General features: G+C 38.2%; 1 protein-coding gene across 1 annotated transcript in view; it reads left to right on the top strand.

Moving 5' to 3' along the window:
* The window catches only part of CTSC (cathepsin C), a 40,610-nt gene extending 24,955 nt beyond the window's left edge, over positions 1 to 15,655 (top strand). The window contains exons 5-7 of the mRNA XM_068555780.1: positions 861 to 976; positions 7,844 to 7,975; positions 14,757 to 15,655. Of these exons, the coding sequence (XP_068411881.1) occupies positions 861 to 976; positions 7,844 to 7,975; positions 14,757 to 15,259 (751 nt within the window). The 3' untranslated portion in view covers positions 15,260 to 15,655. The remainder of the gene's footprint in view (positions 1 to 860; positions 977 to 7,843; positions 7,976 to 14,756) is intronic.
* The last annotated feature ends 6,265 nt before the right edge of the window (positions 15,656 to 21,920 follow it).

Consider the following 21,920-nt stretch of genomic DNA (forward strand, 5'->3'; position numbering starts at 1 on the left):
TGTGTGCATTGATGGGTAAACACTCTTGCCTTATAGGATGTTAGGAAGAAGGAAGTTAACAATTGCCTGTTTTTTGCCAGAAAGTCACCTAAATGTATCAGCAGCATATTTAGTCTTAATGATATGGATGATGATGATGGTGGTGGTGATCATCATAATAGCTTAATAATTTAGTTAGGACTTATCAGAGACAAGGCCATGTTTTAAGCACTTGTTAATCATTATTACATTGAATTTTCATAACAATCCTTTGCGGTAGGCATGATTATACCCATCTTAATAGGTGATCATAGTTTTGTGATGTTAAGGTCTTTGACGAATGTTACACAGTAGTGTAGTAGTAGTAGTAAGTGGTAAAGCCATTTGTGGCCATCTTTGTGTCTTACTTTCATCTGTTTATGGAGCTAGTCTGCCTGCTTCTACTTAGATATTTTATTTCTGTGCCTTCACTTCTTTTACAGCTACCATCGCCACCATCTCCAGAGTCAAACATCAGTAATTCCTCTATTTTCTCTAAATCCTTTGTAGGCCATCTTCAATTTCTCACATCTGCTTTCTTGGTCAAAATCTATTAAAAGTAAGAGAATGCAGCTATTTAGGCATACTAAAATTAGCAATGGCAATATACAAAACCAATATTATTTCACTGGGGAAAATTACTAGATCCTGAAAAAGAAATGGGTAATTTATACAACTTAATTGTATAATTGACACGTTGTATAATAGACATATTGAAACACTGATAGACAAGTGCTCTTTGGATCTGAATCTACATTCTAGCCAGCCAGGTGGTTGAAATCATGGAATCATCCTCAAAGGAAAGAATATATATTGACATCAAATGTCTATTTCCATCCTAGGCCCAAACCTGCACCAATAACTGCTGAAATACAGAAAAAGATTTTGCATTTGCCAGCATCCTGGGACTGGAGAAATGTTCATGGTACCAATTTTGTTACTCCTGTTCGAAACCAAGGTAAAAAAAAAGTCCGATTTTTTTTTTTCATTAATTCATTCTGAAATATTTATTGAACATTTACTATGTGCCAGGCTCTCAGATTTTGGGGATACAGAGGTGAATAGGTATGATCCACTTTAGTAAAGAAATGGAAAATATATAACTAATGAATACTCACTTCTTTTTGTGTCCATGACAGACTTTGGTAGTAGATAATCTCTCCAGCGGAGCTCAGCATTTCTTCAGTATCCTTCTCAGTATGTTCCAGGTAGCTAATGAAATTAGAGTGATACGTAAGCCAAACTCATTTGCCCTCCTAGTCACAGAGACTTGTGTAGAAACAAAGAATTGCATGCAGCCAAAATTGGTCTTCCTTGTCTTCCTTCTGCAAGTGGTTTGCTGGAATCCTTTTTTTTTTTTTTTTTTAATTGAAGTATAATAGATTTACAATGTTGTATTAGTTTCAGGTGTACAGCAAAGTGATTCAGTTTATATATATATTCCTTTTCAGATTCTTTTCCATTATAGTTTATTAAAAGACATTGAATATAGTTCCCTGTGCTATACAGTAGGTCCTTGTTGTTTATCTATTTTATATATAGTAGTGTGTATCTGTTAATCCCAAACTCCTAATTTATCCCTCCCCTTTCCCCTTTGGTAACCACAAGTTCTTTTTCTATGTCTGTGAGTCTGTTTCTGTTTTGTAAATAAGTTCATTTGTATCATTTTTTAGATTCTACATGTAAGTGATATATGATATTTGTCTTTGATTTACTTTACTTAGTATGATAATCTCTAGGACCATCGATCATGTTGCTGCAAATGGCAATATTTCATTCTTTTTTATGGCTGAGTAATATTCCATTGTGTATATATACCACATCTTCTTTATGCTGGAATCCTTCTTTACTACCTGTCTGCCCACTCTACCCCCTTTTCCTCCCCCATCATTTAGTCTTTAATTACTATAGGAGCCCAGAAAATGAATCCTTAAATTTTTTTCTGGTAAAGTAGATTTTTTGAGCTGTGTAAAGACCTTTCAATTAACTTTACCCCAGGATAAGACATACAATGGTAAGTATTAACTCAGCTTCCTGAATGGTGGGCTGGAGGCAGAGCCCAGGTTTACCAAAATTATCACTATAATTGCATTTTATCAGTTATTTTTGGAAATTGGATACAGGATGAGTAGATTTAATAACTTTTCCTCTAATAGCACTTGAGAGCAAATTATCTTATCCTAAATTTTAGCCAACAGTGATTGGAGAATCATTTATATAATACTCAGGTTTATTACTTCTAAGCTCATTTTGAAGATAATTACTGTACACATGACTGCTTTGTTACTATAAAATGGGTGTAGTATTTACTGTCTGGAAACATTCTGATTAGTGTCTCCTGAGAGAGGATTATAAATTTGTAACACCCAAAGATAAATTGTCCTTCCCCTTTCCTAAAATTCAATGCTCATCAGCCTCTCCCACTTCTCAACATTCACCACCAACCCTTCAGTTCATCCTCACTGAATTCTTGCAAAGTGTTCTGAATATCTGGAGCTTTGAGCAGGTCTTACAGCAGCAGTGTTCCTGTCCTTCATCTGACACCAGAGGTCTCATCTCTTTGTCTTTCCTTTGTACCAGTTATTCTGGGACTCTTTGGCTCTAGAGAAAGTGTGGGTCCTGAAATCCATCCCTACCTTTTCTGGAGATAGCTTCCTTGGAAAGGAGGGATTGGAAATGAGAGAAATTTGAAGGTAATTGAGAAATGAATGGAAAGTCGATTAAAGGTTTGACATTAAGAGAGGATTAAAATTTATTCTGTCATCAAACAGGTTTCCTATCCTTATTGGAGAGGATTAAGTAAATACTGCATGTCAAGTGTTGGTTATTGAGGGCTTGGCACATGGTTGTTTCCACTGTGTTGCAGTGTTTATAGAGTATCTAATATGTTAGCAATTTTTTTTTGGCTGCGTTGGGTCTTTGCTGCTGCGTGTGGACTTTCTTTAGTTGTGACGAGCAGGGGCTACTCTTCGTTGCAGTGCGCGGGCTTTTCATTGCAGTGGCTTGTCTAGTTGTGAAGCACCAGCTCTAGGCACGTGGGCTTCAGTAGTTGCAGCACGCAGGCTCAGGACTTGCGGCACACAGGCCCTAGAGCGTGCGGGCTCAGTAGTTGTGGCGCACGGGCTTAGTTGCTCTGCACATGTGGGATTTTCCTGGACCAGGGATTGAACCCAAATCCCCTGCTTGTTAACCACTGTGCCACCAGGGAAGTCCAGGAATTTTAATGGCTGAGGACATAAAGACCAATATGACATGGTCCTCCTCCTAGAAACTACAGTTTAGCAAGACCTGCAAGCAAAACATTAAAATACAATATGATAACTGCTTTAACAGGGCATTTTTAAAATTCTTTAGGAAAAGGTTGAAAGAAATATTTAGTTCCATTCACTTCGCAAAATATATGATTGACTACTGATGAGATAATAATTCAGGGGAAGGAAATTAGACTTTCTAAAGCTAGATCCTTTGACAATGGTTTTCTTGTGACTTAGTTAAAGGTATTGTCATCTCTAATATTCCATATTCTTTGAGTGTTATAAATATGGTTTGTACAGACATGGGCAATTTAAAAACAGAGGGCTTTGACAGATTAATTGCTTTTAAATTGATCCCTCATCTGTAGTATCTTGTTAGGTATCTGAGAAAATAATGTACTTAGTTGTTCCTCTTTTGATTTCTTTTTGGTTTTCTGTACTTTAGGTTGGGAAAAAATTATTTTCTGTTCCTACTAACTGGGCTACTTGGAAATTTCCACTAACTTAAATACACCAGTGTTCTATATAACCTAGAATTCAAAATTACCCACAGTTAAGGGAATTCACAACTTTTCTCTATTCGGAGAGCAAATCAAGATTAATGAAAAAAAAATATGGCGGGGGGGAGCAAATTCTTGCCTTTACACGTGTTAACATCTCTAAGCACGAGCCATGTAGCCAGGATTTACTTTGATGTGTGAGAGGGAAGAGAGCTAGGAAGTTGCAAGAGATGGACTTTCTTTGTTCTTCTCCCAGCTGTGCTGTCTTTATTTATTATTGTATCTTCAAGAGAGAAGGGGAATGTCTTTCAGGTCACATTAATTAGGAAATGCAGAGGGTTTTCCTAACTTTAAAATCTAGTTCGTTTAAGTCTTGTTCTAACTACTGTTTACATTAAAGCTGGAAAGCAGGGGCCATTAAACTGCTCCACCCTATTCCTTTTACACACAAGATAAAAAGAAATGCCAAAAAGGTCAAGTGACTTGCCCAACAGCTGAGTGACAGGGTGGGAGGGAAGGGAAAAAAAGAATCCTGGCTCCTTACTCCCAGTTCAGTGTTCTCTCCACTGTTAGAGGTTACAGCTGAATATAGTTAAACCATGAGACAATCACATATCTGAGATTGTGGAAGTTTGATTACTGTAGAGCTTTCTCTGGATCAGCTCCCCTTCTTCTTCTTTATTGCCCTGTAGTCTTCTTAAGAGAAAATGGTCCTTTTATTTATTTTTATTGTTTATTTATTTACTTATTTGTTTACTGAAGTATAGTTGATTTACAGAATCTAGACTCTGGCCCTGACTTTTGAAGAGGCATTAATTACCTTGGCAGCTGACCTTCTGGGAACATCAAGGGCTTGAGGAAGGTTATCTCCTTTCCTCATTCCTGTGATTTCTCTGTTAACAGAGCACAATCTGAGCCCTTGAATGTGCATGTGGTCTGTCCCTCCCACAATGCTGGATGGTCAGATGATGAGGGTTTAATAGTTAATACCAAGAGAGATTATTTCTGTGGCTGCCCTGGGCCAAGAATGCTAAATGGCCAAATTGGGGCCATTTCTAGACTCTTGTGACGTTATTTATTGAAAGATCCTGATGTCTCAAGAAAGGAACACTGGCCTTGGCCATTTACTGTCACTCATCTAGTTCTTTGACATTCTGTCATTTGAAAGAGGAGTCCTAAGGATAGTGTTATTTGGATGGTTTTGAAAACAAAATGTGCAAGTTAATTTCATTCTATCTAGTAACTAGAAGACAGGGAAAGGAAATTTGAAAATTCTTCAAAGTAGATACTGATCTATAAATGGAAAAAGACAGTGCTCTGCATTAGGAGACATTTAGATGCTAGCACCTGCCACCCTTTATTTTTGTGACTTTGGACAGGTCAGTGCTTCTTTTTGAATCTCAGTGTATGTATTATTGAGTAGGTTGTACACTAGATGAATCCCAAGGCCCCTTTCCAAATGTTTCTCTTCTAATCTTCATAATTTAGGTGATCCCTCAGTGGCAAAAGCAGTATGGATAAATCTGAGATGTTTATGGGGAGAATTTTGGGGACCATCAGAATGGTAGCAGTTACAGCGTGATAGGGGTCTAATGGACTAAAAGTAAATATTAACTGTTTCCATTGAAATAACCTTCTTTCCTGGATATAAATATGTATCCACTTGTTCATAATTTGACTCTTCTTTCTACAAAGATGCAATGAGTTCCTTCATTGCATCAGGCATCAAGGTGAAGAAAACAGATTTCCTGTAAACACTCAAGGAAATTCACAATTTAGTTTGAGGAAAACGGTATTAAGTAATTCAGGTAGGCTTAAGAATGTTGGAGGCTGAGCATAGAGTATCCTGGCTTTCCTTTGTACTCAGGGAGGGACATGAATGAACAGTTACCTGGAGAAGAGAAAAACAGTGCCCCTCATATTTTTAATTCTTCTTAATACTTTTCAGAGGAAGACATTCACTAACTAAATTCAGACTTATTAAAGAGAACAAAGGCAGCATTCTCTTTATGTAGAATGAGTGTTTTGAATTGTAATATTGTCTGTTCGTTTGTCTTACTTTATATGCACAAGGGAGTGCTTACCATTCAAGTAATTTGGTAACTAATATATTAGTAACTTGAATAACATATCAGCTTGGCTTAATACCAGTGTCTTGGGTTTGGTGCAAGCATATCTCCATGTAGAATTTGTATCAGTGGCAGAGGTGAAAGAGGCTGTATCATAATAGGGATATTAGGTTATGTTCATTTCTTTCTAGAATTGTAACAAGTGGAAATCCAAGTTTTGTTACATACATTCCATATTTTATTCTATGTATTTATTTATTTCTTCTACTCACACATATTGAAGAAACAGATAAAAAATATTTTTATATAAATTACCTCATAATATAATATTTTTTCTTCTCTTGAAGCAACTATATTCCTAGCATATGCTTCTTAAGTAAATTTATTTTGTCTTGCCAGAGCATCTACATATTAAATAAAGCTGTTTTCTTTTCCCTTCTCCCCTACCTCCATACAGCTACTTTTCAATTTATTTTCCATTTCACTACCTCCATCTGCTTTATATCTTTACTTCCTTATTGGCCACCTTAAATACCATAACCATCATTATAATTACTCTCTTACCGTCTTGGACTTTGTTGTATTTTGCCTCCTTGACCTGGTTGAATCCAACTCTCTACTATAATACATACATACCTGAGCCATTATTAGGGTTAATTCCACCCAACAGGGGCTTTAGAAAATGCCTCTCTGGAGATATTTAAAAGCTTAGCTCATATGTGTCCCTCCATTATTTTCTCTCAACTTGATGGCTCAAAATGTTGCAAATGTAAATCATTTCTGCATTATTAAGAATACTGTCAGGGGCTTCCCTGGTGGCTCAGTGGTTGAGAATCTGCCTGCCAATGCAGGGGACATGGGTTCGAGCCCTGGTCTGGGAAGATCCCACATGACGTGGAGCAACTAGGCCCGTGAGCCACAACTACTGAGCCTGCGCGACTGTAGCCTGTGCTCCGCAACAAGAGAGGCCGCGATAGTGAGAGGCCCGTGCACCGCGATGTAGAGTGGTCCCCGCTTGCCACAATTAGAGAAAGCCCTCACACAGAAACGAAGACCCAACACAGCCAAAAATAAATAAATAAATAAATAAATAAATAAATAAACAAAATAAAAAAAAAAGAATACTGTCAAATGGAAGCAACCTAAGTGTCCATCGACAGATGAATGGATAAAGAAGATGTGGCATACATACAGTGGAATATTACTCAGCCATAAAAAGAAACGAAATTGAGTTATTTGTAGTGAGGTGGATGGACCTAGAGACTGTCATACAAAGTGAAGTAAGTCAGAAAGAGAAAAATAAATGCTGTATGCTAACGCATATATATGGAATCTAAAAAAAAAAAAAAGGTTCTGAAGAACCTAGGGGCAGTACAGGAATAAAGACGCAGACGTAGAGAATGGACTTGAGGACACAGGAGGGGGAAGGGTAAGCTGGGACGAACTGAGAGAGTGGCATGGACATATATACACTACCAAATGTAAAATAGATAGCCGGTGGGAAGCAGCCACATAGCACAGGGAGATCAGCTCGGTGCTTTGTGACCACCTAGAGGGGTGGGATAGGGAGGGTGGGAGGGAGACGCAAGAGGGAGGAGATATGGGGATATATGTATATGTATAGCTGATTCACTTTGTTATAAAGCAAAAATTAACACACCATTGTAAAGCAATTATACACCAATAAAGATGTTAAAAAAAAAAAGAATACTGTCAAATGCTTTGCAGAAGTTAGGAGGTTTTTCTCTCCCAAAATATTTTCAAGAAATGCCCCGTATAGTAATGTTCGCCTTTTGGTGAAAAAACTAAAATCTTAATGTTTGCCTGTAAGGTCAGTAGCATTCTTTGATTGAATCTTCTTTATTGTGCTGATCCTTACGAACAAATACAGCAACACTAAATATAAATATATTAATGTATGTCATGCACTTAAGTTTTCTATGATTCTTTTAGAGTGCGTCAAAGGTCTCTTGGGTTATATAACTTTCTTTTCTATCACCAGGGTCTTGTGGAAGCTGCTACTCATTTGCTTCTATGGGGATGATGGAAGCAAGAATCCGTATACTAACCAACAATACCCAGACCCCAATCTTGAGTCCTCAGGAGGTTGTGTCTTGCAGCCAGTATGCTCAAGGTACGTGTTGTATTTCAGGCACTGTTTACCTGTGTGTAGTTTGCCATTGTTGGCAAAGCCATAAGGATGGGATAGTAGAGAGAGCACAATGTCTTCTGTCAGAAAACCTGGGTGCGATTCACAGAAAGATAGACAAGATGAAAAGGCAGAGGGCTATGTACCAGATGAAGGAACAAGATAAAACCCCAGAAAAACAACTAAGTGTAGTGGAGATAGGCAACCTTCCAGAAAAAGAATTCAGAATAATATAGTGAAGATGATCCAGGATCTCGGAAAAAGAATGGAGGCAGAGATCGAGAAGATGCAAGAAATGTTTAACAAAGACCTAGAAGAATTAAAGAACAAACAAACAGAGATGAACAATACAATAACTGAAATGAAAAATACACAAGAAGGAATCAATAACAGAATAACTGAGGCAGAAGAATGGATAAGTGACCTGGAAGACAGAATGGTGGAATTCACTGCCATGGAACAAAATAAAGAAAAAAGAATGAAAAGAAATGAAGACAGCCTAAGAGACCTCTGGGACAACATTAAACGCAACAACATTCACATTATAGGGGTCCCAGAAGGAGAAGAGAGAGAGAAAGGACCCGAGAAAATATTTGAAGAGATTATAGTCAAAAACTTCCCTAACATGGGAAAGGAAACAGCCACGCAAGTCCAGGAAGCGCAGAGAGTCCCATACAGGATAAACCCAAGGAGAAACACACCGAGACACATAGTAATCACACTGGCAAAAATTAAAGACAAAGAAAAATTATTGAAAGCAGCAAGGGAAAAATGACAAATAACATACAAGGGAACTCCCTTAAGGTTGACAGCTGATTTCTCAGCAGAAACTCTACAAGCCAGAAGGGAGTGGCATGATATATTTAAAGTGATGAAAGGGAAGAACCTACAACCAAGATTACTCTACCCAGCAAGGATCTCATTCAGACTCGATGGAGAAATCAGAAGCTTTACAGACGAGCAAAAGCTAAGAGAATTCAGCACCACCAAACCAGCTCTACAGCAAATGCTAAAGGAACTTCTCTAAGTGGGAAACACAAGAGAAGAAAAGGACCTACAAAAACAAACCCAAAACAATTAACAAAATGGTCATAGGAACATACATATCGATAATTACCTTAAACGTGAATGGATTAAATGCTCCAACCAAAAGACAGAAGCTTGCTGAATGGACACAAAAACAAGATATATATATAAACACACACACATATATACCCATATATATGCGGTCTACAAGAGACCCACTTCAGACCTAGGGACACATACAGACTGAAAGTGAGGGGATGGAAAAAGATATTCCATACAAATGGAAATCAAAAGAAAGCTGGAGTAGCAATACTCATATCAGATGAAATAGACTTTAAAATAAAGAATGTTACAAGAGACAAGGAAGGACACTACATAATGATCAAGGGAACAATCCAAGAAGAAGATATAACAATTATAAATATATGTGCACCCAACATAGGAGCACCACAATACATAGGCACCTGCTAACAGCTATAAAAGAGGAAATTGACAGTAACACAATAATAGTGGGGGACTGTAACACCTCACTTAACACCAATGGACAGATCATCCAAACAGAAAATTAATAAGGAAACACAAACTTTAAATGACACAAGAGACCAGGTAGATTTAATTGATATTTGTAGGACATTCCATCCAAAAACAGCAGATTACACTTTCTTCTCAAGTGCGCATGGAACATTCTCCAGGATAGATCACATCTTGGGTCACAAATCAAGCCTCAGTAAATTTTAAGAAATTTGAAATCATGTCAAGCATCTTTTCTGACCACAATGCTATGAGATTAGAAATCAATTACAGGGGAAAAGCGTAAACAACACAAATACATGGAGGCTAAACAATATGGTACTAAATAACCAAGAGATCACTGAAGAAATCAAAGAGGAAATCAATACCTAGAGACAAATGACAATGAAACGACTATCCAAAACCTATGGGATGCAGCAAAAGCAGTTCTAAGAGGGACGTTTATAGCTATACAAGCCTACCTCAAGAAACAAGAAAAATCTCAAACAAACAATCTAACCCTACACTTAAAGGAACTAGAGAAAGAAGAACAAACAAAACCCAAAGTTAGCAGAAGGAGAGAAATCATAAAGAATAGAGCAGAAATAAATGAAATAGAAACAAAGAAAACAATAGCAAAGATCAATAAAACTAAAAGCTGGTTCTTTAAGAAGATAAACAAAATTGATAAACCATTAGCCAGACTCATCAAGAAAAAGAGGGAGAGGACTCAAATCAATAAAATTAGAAATGAAAAAGGAGAAGTTACAACAGACACCGCAGAAATACAAAGCATCCTAAGAGACTACTTACAAGCAACTCTATGCCAATAAAATGGACAACCTGGAAGAAATGGACAAATTCTTAGAAAGGTATAACCTTCCAAGACTGAACCAGGAAGAAACAGAAAATATGAACAGACCAATCACAAGTAATGAAATTGCAACTGTGACTCAAAATCTTCCAACAAACAAAAGTCCAGGACCAGATGGCTTCACAGGTGAATTCTATCAAACATTTAGAGAAGAGCTAACACCTATCCTTCTCAAACTCTTCCAAAAAATTGCAGAGGAAGGAACACTCCCAAACTCATTCCATGAGGCCACCATCACCCTTATACCAAAACCAGACAAAGATGCTACAACAAAAGAAAATTACAGACCAATATCACTCATGAATATAGATGCAAAAATCCTCAACAAAATACTAGCAAACAGACTCCAACAACACATTAAAAGGGTCATACACCACGATCAAGTGGGATTTATCCCACGGATGCAAGGATTCTTCAATATACACAAATCAATCAATGTGATACACCATAATAACAAATTGAAGGGTAAAAACCATATGATCATCTCAATAGATGCAGAAAAAGCTTTTGACAAAATCAACACCCATTTATGATTGAAAACCCTCCAGAAAGTAGTCATAGAGGGAACTTACCTCAACATAATAAAGGCCATATATGACAAACACACAGCCAACAGCATTCTCAATGGCAAAAAACTGAAACCATGTCCTCTAAGATCAGGAACAAGACAAGGTTGCCCACTCTCACCACTATTATTCAACATAATTTTGGAAGTTTTAGCCACAGCAAACAGAGAAGAAAAAGAAAAAGGAATCCAAATCAGAAAGGAAGAAGTAAAGCTATCAGTGTTTGCAGGTGACATGATACTATCCATAGAGAATCCTAAAGATGCCACCAGAAAACTACTAGAGCTAATCAGTGAATTTGGTAAAGTTGCAGGATACAAAATTAATGCACAGAAATCTCTTGCATTCGTATATGCTAATGATGAAAAATCTGAAAGAGAAATTAAGGAAACACTCCCATTTACCATTGCAACAAAAAGAGTAAAATACCTAGGAATAAACCCTACCTAGGGAGACAAAAGACCTGTATGCAGAAAAGTATAAGACACTGATGAAAGAAATTAAAAATGATACCAACAGATGGAGAGATATACCATGTTCTCGGATTGGAAGAATCACTATTGTGAAAATGAGTATACTACTCAAAGCAATCTACAGATTCAATGCAATCCCTATCAAATTACCAATGGCATTTTTCACAGAACTAGAACAAAAAACCTTAAAATTTGTACAGAGACACAAAAGGCCCCAAATAGGTAAAGCAGTCTTGAGGGAAAAAAGCAGAGCTGGAGGCATCAGACTCCCTGACTTCAGACTATACAACAAAGCTACAGTAGTACTCAAGACAATATGGTACTGCCACAAAAACAGAAATATAGATCAATGGAACAAGATAGAAAGGCCAGAGATAAACCCAAGCACCTATGGTCAACTAATCTATGACAAAGGAGGCAAGGATATACAATGGAGAAAAGACAGTCTCTTCAATAAGTGGTGCTGGGAAAAGTGGACAGCTACATGTAAAAGAATGAAATTAGAACACTCCCTAATACCATACACAAAAATAAACTCAAAATGGATTAGAGACCTAAATGTAAGACCAGACATTATAAAACTCTTAGAGGAAAACATAGGAAGAAGGCTCTTTGACATAAATCACAGCAAGATCTTTTTTGATCCACCTCTTAGAGTAATAGAAATAAAAACAGAAATAAACAAATGGGACCTAATGAAACTCTAAAAGCTTTTGCACAGCAAAGGAAACCATAAACAAGACGAAAAGATAATCCTCAGAATGGGAGAAAATATTTGCAAATGAATATTAAAATATATAAACAACTCATGCAACTCAATATTAAAAAAGCAATTAACCCAATCAAAAAATGGTCAGAAGACCTAAATAGACGTTTCTCCAAAGAAGACATACAGATGGCCAAGAGGCCCATGAAAAGCTGCTCGACATCACTAATTAGTAGAGAAATGCAAATCAAAACTACAGTGAGGTATCACCTCACACCAGTTAGAATGGGCATCATCAGAAAATCTACAAACAACAAATGCTGGAGAGGGTGCGGAGGAAAGGGAACCTTCTTGCACTGTTGGTGGGAATGTAAATTGATACAGCCACTATGGAGAACAGTATGGAGGTTCCTTAAAAAACTGAAAATAGAATTACCATATGATCCAACGATCCCACTACTGGGCATATACCTAGAGAAAACCATAATTCAAAAAGACACATGCACCCCAGTGTTCATTGCAGCACTATTTACAATAGCCAGGTCATGGAAGCAACCTAAATGCCCATCGACAGATGAATGGATAAAGAAGAAGTGGTACGTATATACAATGGGATATTACTCAGCCATAAAAAGGAACGAAATTGGGTCATTTGTTGAGACGTGGATGGATCTAGAGACTGTCATACAGAGTGAAGTAAGTCAGAAAGAGAAAAACAAATATCGTATATTAACGCATATATGTGGAACCTAGAAAAATGGTACAGATGAACCGTTTTGCAGGGCAGAAATTGAGACACAGATGTAGAGAACAAACGTATGGACACCAAGGGGGGTAAGCGGTGGAGGGTGGTGGTGGTGGTGTGATGAATTGGGAGATTGGGATTGACATGTATGCACTGATGTGTATAAAATGGATGACTAATAAGAACCTGCTGTATAAAAAATAAATAAATTAAAATTTTAAAATTCAAAAAAAAAAAAACAAACCTGGGTGCAAGTTCTGGCCGTATCACTTATTATCGAGTGGTTTCTCACGGAATTCACTGCACCATCCAGCAAGATGTCAATAATTGCTGTATTTTGAGTAAGCACTGGCTCTTTGGAGACTCTTACATGCATTACCCAACAGTGCTCAAACCCTGAAAAGAGCACAGCTGTTACCCTATTTATAGACAAGGAACAGACATGAAGTTGTTCTATAGTATTTTGAAGGCCACTCAGCTTCTAAGCATGAATTTCAGTTCCAAATAAGGTCTCATTCTGAAACCTAATTCTTATTAAAATCATACGAAACTGGTTTCTCTCCAGAAGGATTTAAAAATTGTGTACGTAGGCTTCTAGAACAGGCTATACGTAAGGTGTGTAGAAAGCCCGGCTGCCGTTGATTCAGGGAGAAACATTCTCATGTTAAAGTTTTCTGCTGTCAACCCCAGGTTTGGCCACTAGAGAGTTTCTCAGTTCACCAGTGAAACTGCTGCTGAATGATTGTCAGTGAGCCTTTCCTTCTTTCTGAAATACTTATTAAACTCTGACATTGTGACTTTTGGGCCCTGGGGACTCTGAAGTATCAAGAGAGTCCTTACCCTCATGAAGCTTACAGTTAAGTGAGGAAAATAGAAATTAAATAATTATAAGAACAATGAAGAAAAAGGGTTCTAGATGTGTATACAGGCATACCTCATTTTATTGTGCTTCTCAGATACAGCATGTTTTTTTTTTTTTTTACAAATTGAAGGTTCGTGGCAACCCTGCATTGAGCAAGTCTGTCAGTGCCATTTTTGCAACAGGATTTGCTCACTTCATGTCTCTTTATCGCATTTTGGTAATTCTTGAAATATTTCCAACCCTCTGCCGAGCAAAAAGATTATAACTCATTGAATGCTCTGGTGATGGTTAGCGGGTTTTTTTTTAGAAATAAAGCATTTTAAAATTAAGGTGTGTGTACTGTTTTTTAGACAAAATGCACACTTAATAGACTACAGTAGACTGTAAACATAACTTTTATATGCACTAGGAAACCAAAACATTTGTGTGACTTTATTGTGATATTTGCTTTACTGTGGTAGTCTGGAACTGAACCTGCAGTGTCTCTGAGATACGCCTGTAATAGGGCCAGGACTGAAGGAAGGATATGGGGACCTGATTTAGACTCTTCTGCAAGAGGTAGTCAGAGAAGACTTCCTTGAGGAAGTGTCTGGCTATTTAATAATGACAATAATAGCGAACTTTTATTGCTTTTACATGAAGTAATTAATTTAATCCTACAAGGAAGGTGCTATTGCTATCTATATTTTACAGATAAGTAAACAGAGGTACAGAGAAATTATCAATTCTTAACCCAGTTTTGGATTGAACCTATATAGTCAGGCTTCAGAGCCTCCCACTTAACCACGAAGCTTCCTTCCATATCAGGTGCCGAATAAATGTCTGTCAAATGGATGGCTGATGGATGGATGAATGAAGTGGTATTTAAGCTAAGAAACAACTTCTAGGGGTGACATAAAGAATAATTAATAGCATAGAAAAGAAAAAATATGAAATGGGACAGTTTCTTTTGTACCCCTTTCTAATAGAGGGTAATAATAACTCTGTGTGTTCTTCATCCTCAGGCTGTGAAGGTGGCTTCCCATACCTCATCGCAGGAAAGTATGCCCAAGATTTTGGGCTGGTGGAAGAGGCCTGCTTCCCCTACACAGGCACAGATTCTCCATGCATACTGAAAGAGGACTGCTTCCATTACTACTCCTCCGAGTACCACTATGTGGGAGGTTTCTATGGGGGCTGCAATGAAGCCCTGATGAAGCTTGAGCTGGTCCATCACGGGCCCGTGGCAGTTGCCTTTGAAGTCTACGATGACTTCTTCCACTACCACAAGGGGATCTACCACCACACTGGTCTGAGAGACCCTTTCAACCCCTTTGAGCTGACCAATCACGCTGTCCTGCTGGTGGGCTATGGCACTGACTTGGCCTCTGGACTGGATTACTGGATTGTTAAAAACAGCTGGGGCCCTGGCTGGGGTGAGGATGGTTACTTCCGGATCCGCAGAGGAACCGATGAGTGTGCAATTGAAAGCATAGCACTGGCGGCCACACCAATTCCTAAATTGTAGGGTGTACCTCCCAGCGTTTCATACTGACCACCATCAATCGTGAAAGGAAGCTGACTTATTCACAGACTAGAGACTTTTATTACCGTATTGCTACTGCAATGTCAAAAGGTTACAAACAGATTCCTATCAAGATTTGTGCCTTTAAAATTAAAACTGCCCTTGGCTGTAATATACTTTACCATTGAACACCAGCCTGCTTTTTCCTAAGTATTCAGTGAAATGAGGTTTTTATGGATGATGGTGAACTATGAAGTAATGGATTTTGCTAGTCATTTGTGATTCAAACAGATGCTGTATTTTTAAAAATCTGTGTGAACGCACAGGCTTATTTTTAAATTGTATAAATCATGAGAAAATATGGCAATGATTATTAAATTTAAAGATTTTTTGTAAGTACTCAGGTGATATGTATTATTAAATTTATGTATGTGCTTAAGAGAATTTTTAATCTTGACTCCTTCAGTTGTATTTACTTGTCTCACTTATGTAAATACTTTAAAAAGGAAAATCATTTCAGGGTATTTCAACTAAAAACAACAAAATTATGAACGTTTACAATAGGGGGTATACTCAGTTAATGTCTAGTGAACCCTGAAATTATCTCCTGGATATTTGATGAGACAGAGATTATAAAGAAAAGATACAGGAGTTTTGATAAGAGTCTGGTTATTGGTTAAACCTTCTTATGGTGTATCTTGCATTTGGAAGTATTGGTTAGCCTTCATTGGCTGAGCAGTAATAGCCTAATTAGTGGAATATTAGCAGTTTATATTTGGTCAGATCTTTGGGATCTCCAAGGGATATTTCACAGTGATATGAAATCTCCACACTGAGTAAACAGATAGGATCCATTAGAAATAATAGATTAGGCAAAATTAGGCAAATTAGAGCTCTGAACCATAAACAAGAACTTACAAGGCTTTTAGAGCTGAAAGGGACCCTGGAGATGGTTCAGTGTAACTTCCTCTTAACCAGAAAAAGACACTGAGGCTTATACAGAGGGCACGTGACTCACCCAAGGTCACACAGCTGGTAAATGATGAGTCTAGATTAGAACCTAGATTTTCTAAGTCTGGTTCTCCTTGAGTGACTTAGACACTGAACGTCTGTGCTTTCCAACAGAGTATCCAAAATCACCAGGGATACTAGATGCACAGTTGGAAATTTCACATTGACATGTTAAGTCTCAGAGTTTTGTCTTAAACCTCATGTACTTTTTGTATTGCAATTCACTACAATGACATTTTTACTCTTCTTAAACTGAAGGGTTATTCCAGGAGTTTGCCTCGTATTTAAAGTGTGGTTTCTTGGGCCTCCTGGTACATGGCCACATACCTTTGACCTTTTTACCACATGATGACAAAGAAGCAGACACTCTGAATGGCAGGCATAGCCAGAGTCCTTATTATCTGGAAGGCCTCCAGGGAGGTATATTTTCTTTGTTACTGTTACTGGTGGGATGTCATAATTATAATCCTAATTTATGACTAGACTTGTTGCTACATGAAAGTGTAAATAGACTTCGAAATCAAGCAGGAATTTATTTTTCACTAAAATTTATAAAGATATACTACCTGTCAGCTTAATAGCTAAGATTTTCTTTAACCCGTTAAGTGTGAGCTCATCCTCTGGTATTTACTTGGACAGCAGTCAGTTGACACATGTGAGAGCAAGTCCTGAAGGTGAAGAGCACCCGTGCTTTTGCACAATTTCATGGGGGCCCTGGCTGAGCTCTGAAGGAAAATCATTGCTCGTATCATTCTTTAAATACTCTAGCAAATATTGAAGGACTAAATGATAGTTGTGAACTTAACTGGCAGTGGGAAGCAGGTCTCACAAGCATGATTAGTTGAGGACAAACAATGGTTTGAAAAGGCCCTAAGTTTTCAGAGGTGCACGCAGGATTGCCCAGAGAGCTCAAGTTACACTGCCCTTCAACTTGCATCTTCTGCTATTCGAGGTCTGCTTTTCCTATCGCTCTACAAGGGAAAGATCACCATTTCATCCACAGTGGTGGAATTCATTCAAGACGTTGACTGAATCATGGTTCCATCATGGTTCCTTAAGCCATGTAATTAAACTGCTAAGCTATACAAAAAGCAAATTTCATTATCTGAAACTTGTTTGTATTGGTGCTAACAGAACATATCATCAAAGTCTGTTGAGAAATGAGCTCTGGAAAAAAATGGGTTGGGAACTCTGGCTAACCTCCCCAAACACATGCCCAGAAAAGCTACAGTAGTGACGTGCGTGGATGACACCATTGGCCACAAAGCAAAAAATAAGTTTAGCTGGGCCATTTAGCACAAGCATGGTCCTGACCCTGATGCCTCAGTGCCTGGGTAAGATTTCTTGCTCTGCCACACGAACCATGAGAACTTGGGCAGTTTACTTAACCTACCAAGTGCTTCCGTTTCCTTATCTGTAAACTGGGGATAATGGGATAAATATCTATCACTGTCTGAACTCTCCCTAAACTCTTGCTATTATAATAAAGGAACCAAAAGGGTTTACACTTTTGAATGACATTTATTTGGTTTAAGGTCAGGCCTTATTACCCCATCCCAAGTGGGGAAACTAAGGTAAATTCAGATAATGAAGTTTCCCTGGCCATTCAAACTTGCTCACTGAACTCTGACTTCTAAACACTGACCTCAGGAACTCAATAGATTTGGATAGTAAGGGATATGTGTATCTACTTCACAGAGCTCTGAGGGTTAAACGCCTTCATCTATGGAAAGTAGGTACACCAGTGCTTGGAACGTAGTAAGGAGTATATAAATATTAGTTACTGTTCAAGTCATCTTTTTCCCAATTCAAATTGTAATCTTTTGCTATGAGGAAGCAGCTCAGATGTATTCTATTAATAAACAAGCTCTACTCTGAGAGGGTACAGGAGGGGCTTTGGAGATTTTTTTTAAAGGGAGAAAAAACCAACAGAGGAACATGGCACAAAGAAACCCACGGAGAAAAATCTTCGAAAACGTTATGAATTAGGGAGATGATTTTGATTTTCTGGTACAGAGGTTTTTACAACCCGCACCACATCATTGCCTCTGCTGCTGCAATGTGTGGAAAGAATAAGTGTGAGAGGCGATCAGGTTTAGATTGCTACAGCAGAGATGAAAATCAGGCCCCAGCTGAGAGCAAGTAACTTTGAAGCAAAAAAAAAAAAAACTAAAGGTTAAGCTAAGGTTGTAACAATTTGGTTTTCCTAATCAGGATTTTCCTATCAGGATAAGCATAGCATATTCACATAACAATAGAGCTGGTCATCTAGGCCACCTCTGTCATTAAAATAAAAATGGGTTCAGTGAGGTGAAATAACATGCCTGGGGTTCCGGCTAATAAAGATAAATCTAGACCCCAGTGCGTCAAGAACTTCCTACTGTACCTGCTGCCCCCCAATTAAGAAAAATGGAGAAAGAAAGATAAATGTTATGAGACAACCTGACCTTGTACTGTAAAATCATTTCTAAGATCCTTTCCAGTTCTCAGAAATCCTATTCTGAACTCTTGGTGGCAAGTGCTCTAAGCTCTAAATCCATGTTGTGGTGGTTTCGGAGGTTTAATCTAACAGTTTTCCTCTAAATATAGTGATGTTAATATTTATATTTCTTAACTGTAATAAAGATTTATTTTTGGCCTAAAGTTAAGTAGAAACTTCCAGACCAAGACGGGAGAGCTTTAGACATAACAAATTCTTCAGTTCTGATGGGAAGTGCATGCACTGGAAATTGTACGTTGGTTGTGCGTTAGTTAGCCATTAGGCCTTAATTTCATTAGCTGTAAAATACTGACTTCATTGAATTGTAGTTCTGATTGAAAGTGGATTTGCCTAAAATCGCCTGGACCGTAAAATAGTTGAATCCTCAGCAGACATTAGGACTGCCCTGCACAATGTCCTCTTGATGACAGCAAACCAAAACTGCAGGAGATAAACTAGCCCTTGGACAGAACATGCAACACATGCCTTTGTTGATGTCTTTATTTCTCCCTTCAGAAGTCCATTTATCAAGATCCCTTTTCCCCACATGCCTTTGAAGAGCTAGCAGAAGTAAGAAATTTAACCTCTCCTTTTCCGATTTTGAGGGTGTGATGCTGATACACTCTGATTTTGAACTTTTGGTCCTAAAAGGCAATTTATAGAATTGAAATTCAATTCTATAGGTAGTTAAATAAGACTGTGATAAACGCCAACCCCCCCCCCCCAAGTTGAGGGGAAAAAAGCAGACTTGTTTCTTCCTCTAATGCAAAAGGTCTAAAGTGATTGAAATCCTAGCAAATCAATTGAAAAGAAGTAACTTGGAGAAACAGCCTTCCCCCCTGGGGAAATGAGGGAAATGCCAGGAAGCTAAGGCTGTGCATTAAAGTAATGATTGAGATGATTTGTTTTTTTCTTGTAACCTATTTTCTGCAGCTTCAAAAGTATTGAATAGTTTCAAGTGAAGTATAAGATAAATGATAGAAAATGAATACTTTTAGTATCATATTTTTATAACCCCCATTCTCTCATTTTTGGGGTTTCTGGAGAGCTAAAAGAAAAGCCTGTTTTCCCTGTAGATAACTATTCCTATGCCACCATAAGAAATGCACAGTATTCCCAAGAGACACAATCCCAGTTCTGCAGACTAAAATTCAGTGGAGTAACAAGGATGGGTCTATGGAGAGAAAGTAAACAAAATAGTGCTTAAGATATCATGAACTCAGATATTTTTGATCCTCCAGTGTTTATTATTTAGACCTTAGTCCAGTTATCGAACATAGATCTCTAGTCTTCAGCGTTCACTTGTTAAAAGGTGATGCCAAGGGCAGCGTGGCCAAAGCCAGGGCTGGAGACACGGACACAGCCAGAGCGGGGCGCCTGTGTTGGGAGGCGAGTGGTGGCCGAGGTCTGTCTATGGATTTTGAGCATCTGAAGGTGATCTCTGAATTTAAGCATTCCTTGCTGCTCCCTCACCCTTAAGAAAAAAAAAAAAAAAAAGTTTCAAAGAAGCTGTGAGTGTTTATATATTACCTGCCTTGTAAAAAAGGTTTACAATGGTAAAGGTGCCATACAAAATAAGTTAGAAATAAGTGAGCGAACTGAAGCAAAAAGAAGATAAAGGTAAAAAAATAGGATGTGGCCATGAATAAAGTCTGCACAGAGTCTAGCACATTACCTGATATGTGAGGATCGTGCTTCAACAGTAGGTCTGAACCAGAAGTGATTTTTGTCCCTCATGGGACATCCGGCAATGTTTGTAGACATTTGGGTTGTCACACTGGGGGAGGAGATGCACTCCACCATGAAGAATTATCCAGCGCCAAATGTCAACAGTGCCAAGGTGGAGAAAGTCTGCACTACGACATGCCAACTCCTTTATGCTTTCTTCCCCACCACCAAATGAATGTGATGGACTTTGGTGGAGAGAGAACTCTGAGGGTATCTCGGAAGCTTCCAGAACTTGAGCTGAACTTTGAAGCATCAAGAGGAGTAGTAAAAGGCAGGGAAGCCCCACGGAGTGGGGGCACATTGAAGTTGTGAGACAAGATAAGAGCACTGCCCCTCAGTTTCAAGACAACAGGCTGAGCCCATTCTGTAGTAGCCCCACCCAACAGGAACCCAGTGATAAGTTCCAATAGGAACTTATTAAATATATAGTCTTAATTTACAATAAGAATGGGGCTCATTGATGGATCAGAAATTGGATGAATCCTTATTTTAAAAAAGGAGGAGGGCAGCAAATGGGAAGGTAGGATCATAATTGGAGGCCCACGTGTGTGAGAAAATTCTGCCATAGAAGATGAACACACCATCTCAACCCACCAAACATTTGATCAAGATAACGATAAAAAGAAGAGAGGTTGTAGTATTTTTGCTTACAAAGAGCATTTACTTGGGATTTGAACCCAGGTCTCTACGTTGTAGAACCACGGCTCTTAACTACTCTATACTTCCTCCCTCAAGATGTCCTTCCTGTGTTTCTCCTTGTGGTGTGTTGATTTTTCAGGTCCTGGTCCGTTTTATTCTTCTATGTCATTTTGTAGGTAAATATTATACTTGCTCAAGCCCTGAGAGATGCCTTCATCTTAAACCAGGATGAATAAATGAAGGGTGGTCTCAGAGACAGAGGTTAAGTCAGGAGAGGAACGGTGAGAAAGGAATGACATACTCTATCTTAAACATGTTGCATTTCAGCTGACCACTGCAAAAGCAGGGAAAGCTTTTCTTTCAACAAGTGTCTCACCAGAAATGTGATAGCTATTCTCAGGAAGGATTTGGCAAACCTAATACTTAGCAGATTTGCAACAATAACTCTAAGCTCAAATGGAAGATATTTTCTGGCAGTGCATCCAGCCCTCCAAGGGAGGGTGGATTCTTTTACTTGGAGTGATATGGCAAGGAAGGTATTAAGGACAGTAACTTCTTTCCAATATAAAATTAATTAATTAATTATAGAAGAAAGATGACTGAGGCCTTCTCTGCTGTATTCCATGTACCTCGGGATGTTGGTAGAAAAGGTATCAATGCAGGATGGGTTCACAGAACACATTTGGGTTCACAGAAAGTTTAAAGTCAATCTGGGCACTCAAGAATTTCTTTCTGTATATTTGAACTGCCTACCTGTTGGGATTTTAAAGTTTGGGATAATAAAAAATAAATTAAAAAAGAAATGGC

Source organism: Eschrichtius robustus, chromosome 11 (genome assembly GCF_028021215.1).
Source record: "Eschrichtius robustus isolate mEscRob2 chromosome 11, mEscRob2.pri, whole genome shotgun sequence".
Classification (NCBI taxonomy): Eukaryota; Metazoa; Chordata; class Mammalia; order Artiodactyla; family Eschrichtiidae; genus Eschrichtius; species Eschrichtius robustus.